General features: G+C 37.2%; 1 protein-coding gene across 1 annotated transcript in view; it reads right to left on the bottom strand.

The window, feature by feature from the left end:
• Window positions 1–1973: 1973 nt before the first annotated feature.
• Window positions 1974–5814, bottom strand: part of LOC135204114 (uncharacterized) — a 173089-nt gene continuing 169248 nt past the window's right edge. The window contains exon 6 of the mRNA XM_064234118.1: window positions 1974–5814. This exon is cut by the window's right edge and continues 464 nt beyond it. Coding sequence (XP_064090188.1) covers window positions 4881–5814 — 934 coding nt within the window. The 3' untranslated portion in view covers window positions 1974–4880.

The raw sequence follows: 5814 nt of genomic DNA, 5'->3' as shown, positions 1-5814 counted from the left end.
TTGAACATATCTGGTTCTTAGGGCCTGATCTTGTGCCGCTGTTATCATTCCTTCAATTTCCTTCTTTAGCTCTCCCCTCTGTAGCCATTGCCAATTGTCATCGCTGGCTAGTTCTTTAGTCTGTCTCATGTATTGTCCGTGCATTGGTTTGTTGTGCCAGTCCTCTGTTCTGTCTGTCTTTCTCCTGTCTCTGTATATTTCTGGGTCTTCGTCTACTTTTATTAGTCCTTCTTCCCATGCACTCTTTAGCCACTCGTCTTCACTGGTTTTCAGATATTGCCCCAATGCTCTATTTTCGATGTTGACGCAGTCCTCTATACTTAGTAGTCCTCTCCCTCCTTCCTTTCGTGTTATGTATAGTCTGTCCGTATTTGCTCTTGGGTGTAGTGCTTTGTGTATTGTCATATGTTTCCTGGTTTTCTGATCTATGCTGCGGAGTTCTGCCTTCGTCCATTCCACTATTCCTGCGCTGTATCTGATTACTGGTACTGCCCATGTGTTTATGGCTTTTATCATATTTCCGGCGTTGAGTTTTGACTTGAGTATCGCCTTGAGTCTCTGCATATATTCTTTCCTGATCGTGTCCTTCATCTCTTGGTGTTTTATATCCCCTCCTTCCATTATTCCCAGGTATTTGTATCCTGTCTCATCTATGTGTTTGATGTTGCTCCCATCTGGTAGCTTTATCCCTTCAGTTCTCGTTACTTTGCCTTTTTGTATGTGGACTAAGGCGCATTTTTCTATTCCGAACTCCTTCCTGATGTCCCCAGATACAATCCTTACAGTCTGGATTAGGGTATCTATTTCCTTGATGCTTTTACCAATACAGCTTGATGTCGTCCATGAACAACAGATGGTTAATTCTGTTGCCTCTTTTCTTGAGTTGGTACCCAGCATCCATCTTCTGCAGTACTTTTGTCATGGGAATCATGGCTACTACGAAGAGTAGTGGGGACAGTGAGTCGCCCTGGAAGATCCCTCTCCTGATATTAACCTCTGCTAGTCTTCTTCCAGAGCTTGTAAGTATTGTATTCCAGTTGTGCATTGTATTATTGAGGAAGCTGATGGTGTTTTCCTCTGTCGTAGATTTGATTTAATGGACAAAATATGAAAATGAAACAGTTCATACTTTGCAATTTTACTCGCATATTTGAGAGTTTTTCACGGTTCTGGTCACAAAACATAACCATTGCTATAAGATTCTGTTTAATGTTTCTCTCTCTCTCTTTCTCTCTCTCTCTCTCTCACTCTCTCTAATATATATATATATATATATATATATATATATATATATATATATATATATATATATATATGAATGTTTGAACTGTTGTCTGTGGGTGATTAATAATAATATTTGGTAATATCTGTATTTATAAGGACTTCTTCAGCAGAAGCGCTACAAATTGTTGTAATACCGGTAAGGATAACGATGATATTGATAATAGTAAAATTATACCAATAAATGGGAGAGAGAGAGTAGAGAAGAGAGACGAGAGAGAGAGAGAGAGAGAGAGAGAGAGAGTGAGAAGTTAAGTATATCTTAGTTTTACCAGACCACTGAGCTGATTAACAGCTCTCCTAGGGCTGGCCCGAAGGATTAGATATTTTTACGTGACTAGGAACCAATTGGTTACCTAGCAACGGGACCTACAGCTTATTGTGGGATCCGAACCACATTGTATCGAGAAATGAATTTCTATCACCAGAAATAAATTCCTCTGGTTCCACGTTGGCCGAGCCGAGAATCGAACTTCGGACCACCGGATTGGTAACCGAGCGCGAAATGCACTCGGCCAACGTGGAACTAGAGAGAGATTAGAGAGAGATGTGGGGGGGGGGGTAGGGTTTGGGGAAGGAGATGGATTTTCTTTCCATTATCGTGGATCTTCAGAGCCTACTTTACTATCATCTTCAACTTATTGAAAGTTCAAACCTTAAGTTAAGTTACGGTGAGGAAGATCAAAACTCAATTGTAGTTAAAATGTTTATTTTCATAACGCAAAAGTTCCGAGATAAACAAAAGTAAAAAGGTTTTTTCATTTTTTGTTGCATAAAAAAAAATGTTGTTTTGGTATGTACCGTAGATTCTGTAGAAAGGTTAAATCACTGTGTTTAATGTGTAAGGTAGGTTTGATGGAAGTGAATGTGCCTCCTTGGACTATGTAGATTGTAAAGGGTGGTAGAGACATGCAAGTCAACCTACTTTATTATACACTACTGGCGGCCGTAACTGAAATTTTTATCTTGGCAAATTGCGACGAGACTAAGCAGTGGTCGATACAAATGAATTCAACTGATGTGTTAATGTTTGTAAGCCTGGAAGTAGTAATATAGAGAAAAACCTTCGATAGAATTTTTAGGAAGATTTTTATTTTTAGCCACTGATATTTAGGAAGGGTTTTATTTTTAGCTGCAGATATCCGCATTGCAAGAAGTTATAATTATTTCTAAGTATGATGATGTGCTTTTATGATAAATAGTTTTTAAAACGAGATGTTATTTTCAAAGAAACGTGTAGTTTTAGATACTCTCAATATCTTTAGCCTGATGTTTATTGCTTGTATTTCATTATTTTTTAATAATTTTCATCATTCAAGAGTGTAAACTGACTATTTCTCGGGAGTTCATAGTCTTGATTATTACATAAAGATCTTGGTAATTTAGTAAAAATAAATTAGAAGTTATAACTCTCAGTTGAGTAAATCATTTTATACATTAATCCATATACATAAATATTTATTCAAGAAGATTCAAGAAGTGAAATTATATGCATCTGTAGTGTATGCAAACATTTATGCATGCTTTATGTCACTGTGCATATTAGTTTGTATGTATGCGTCTGTGTTTATGCATGTATTGCATACATTGGGAAATAACTTTATTGAGTAAAATCGATGACGAAGTTTTAACAAAAAATTACCTTAAAGCTTAATACATCCAGCGGATAGATAACAAACATTACGAAGCCTCTATTGCATCATATACAACAGCACTCTTAAAGACATTCGTGTATTTCATAAAGTATTTATCACAGCTGCTGGCAGTGCCATGTGAACCCCTCCTCCCACCATTTCCCCCCCCTCCCCCAAAATAAAGACTTGGGGCATCCAAAAAAAGGGCTAAGATTGATTTCATCATTAGAAGATTCAAGCTGTCTGTCCAAACTCCCAAAAGACATGGAACATTAAACAATTTCAAGATTAGGTAGACAACTGTCAGGTTAAGATTTTGAGGCATTCATTGGGTATTCAAAAGACCGAGGAGATTATTATATATTATTCTTCGGAAATTAAACAGTTTTTCTGGATCCTCAAAAGATTAAGAAGATATTTATTAGATTGGGCCTTGTGAATTCCCAGAAGATTTTGGAAAGAATATTTAAAAAGACTAAAAAGACTGTAGTCAAATTAAAGCTCTCTGAATTCGCAAAATATTTAGGAAATGCAAAAGGGTAGGTCTACAAAGAATATTGCCAAATTGAAATCTTTTGAACTCAAAAAAATGATAGAACATTCGAAAAGTACAATTTTGGGAATTTTTTTCTGATCAAAATTTTCTTCATTCTCGGGACTTGGGGACCTCACACAAATTAAACCTGAATCCCCAGAAGATTTGGGTCATCTAAAATGTAGAATGAAAAGATGATAGTTACACATGGAATCAGCAATATATATATATATATATATATATATATATATATATATATATATATATATACATATATATATATATAATAAACTCTGACGGACAGTATAATGAATGAAGTAATTTTTCAACATTTATGCCTGACGTGAGTACTCACTGCACTTCACAATTGCTATCTGATAAAGAAATGGTTTTACGTGTTAAGTGATGATGCAATAGAGCAATTTGTGCACCTGTTTTTCCCCTTCTCATCGTTTCACTGCAATTTTTCCTCGCGTTCAACATGACTTAACTATTCCGGTTCTGAGTTTTTATAAGTATAATCTTTCTGGAAAAAACTGCACGTCACAAGCACTGCTTTTCCAAACTATTCAGAAGTTCATCACCTCAATCACACAGCGAATACTGAGTATTAGTCTGATCATTATTATTGAAATGAAAACGAAGTGATGACTGCCATTCATGGTTTTATCCCAACTAAAAGTATATTGTGGACGGTTTTTGGTTTCCTTTTCATCATATATTGTTTTCTTTTTGTCAGTGGTCTCACAAATTAACAAAAAGTCTTGTCTTTTATTGTAAAATCTGTAAATTTATCAAATATGGGATTAATCAAGGTTAATGTAGTTTTTGCTATCGACCACTTTTCTATGTATATTCATAGTGTCCTGGTCGTTCAGGTTCGACAATTTAACTTTTGCGGGGTAAGATTTGATAGATAGCCCCAAGACAAGAGATGGAGAAATGTTTTCATCTTTCATTAAATGTAACTAAATTCTAATTTGACATTTTACACTAAGCTGCACTATAGAGTGAAACTAAGTGAAAAAGTCATGTATTTTCTGGTGATCATTCTAGTTTCCGGTATCCTCTCTCCCAGAATATTTTGGCATTTCACATACACTTGCTATAGATTGCTTATAGTGAAAACAAGGCACTTTTGATACATATCTGAGTGATTCCCCACTTTTTCACAGTTTCTTAGTAAAGTCTTCTCGAAATATCTACCCTCTGAAATCACTCTCCACACACCCACGTGATCCGAATGTCAAAAAAATATAAGTTATTTTGAGAACACAACATAACACAAAAAATCTCATGTGAGTCTCGTTAATAGGACATAAGTATGTGTTTTGATTCCTCCATTTATTTCTGGGAGGTCGACAGATGATGCCCCCAATTAATTTTGGGTAAAGCAGAACTATGCAAATATTTTCATAGTCTCTTGTGCATCATACTGACCGCTTCTTTATAGTCTTTTTCAAAGAACCAAATTTATCGCAAATGTTAGCGGTAGCCCTGGGTAAATCAGGCAAAGAACCTTTCGACAGGAAGTTACCAAGTGCTCTGCCGAACACAGAGAATTTTCTTTGGCGAACAGCTGTGGTGGGAGACACACTAGCATCTGCTGTTGGAGGAAATTTGGTGTCCAGGGGATCAAGCCCCTGAAAGGCTTTCTTCTGCTTTTGATTTTTAGAAGTGGAGGTTCCAGCAGCCTGCGCCTGGTTCGCCTCGGCAGTAGCGCCCTGCAAAGGCCCAATGGAGCCGTTTTTGAATTTCTTAGAAGTCGTCGGTAGGTTAGGCCTACCCGTTTTCGTCTTGGTTTCTTCTTTGGCAGCGGACGCAAGGGGATCCTCTTTGCCGCCCAGTTTGGGGGTCTTAATCGTCACAATTTCGACCTTCCCGCTACTTTTGAAAGATCCTGTGCGGTTCTGAGTGGAACACGAACATTCAAAATTTCTCTTCGATTTCGAAGTGTTGAGAATGAACGATCTTCCTCTTGATAACAAGGAGAGATTAGGGTTCTGTGACTCAAGGGAAGCAAAGAAACCTTCTGCCTTTTTATTTTTAGCTGTTTTTGGAGTTAGGGCACAGGGTGTTTCTGAGTCAGCCTTTTGAGACCAATCTTCCGGAGAACTCAGAGATCTGGTCAGCGGTCTAGGACCGGAATTCATGAGATTTGGAACCTTTAACTCATCCTTCGGTTTATTTACAATATCACCTTTCTGTGCATCTCCCTTCTCACTCTTTCCGGTCGAAAATAGTTTCTCGTCAATTAGCTTTTTATTAAGTTTATTTAGCTGGCCGCTAGTTTTGCTTTCTTTGTTTTCTTCTTTCTGTTGTGGCGAACTAGTGGTTCTTGATGTCTGTCTCTTGCTGTTATTT

The sequence above is a fragment of the Macrobrachium nipponense genome, chromosome 44 (genome assembly GCF_015104395.2).
Source record: "Macrobrachium nipponense isolate FS-2020 chromosome 44, ASM1510439v2, whole genome shotgun sequence".
In the NCBI taxonomy this organism is placed as follows: Eukaryota; Metazoa; Arthropoda; class Malacostraca; order Decapoda; family Palaemonidae; genus Macrobrachium; species Macrobrachium nipponense.
Note: the sequence above shows the minus strand (reverse complement) of the source record. Positions and strands in the feature narration are given on the sequence as shown.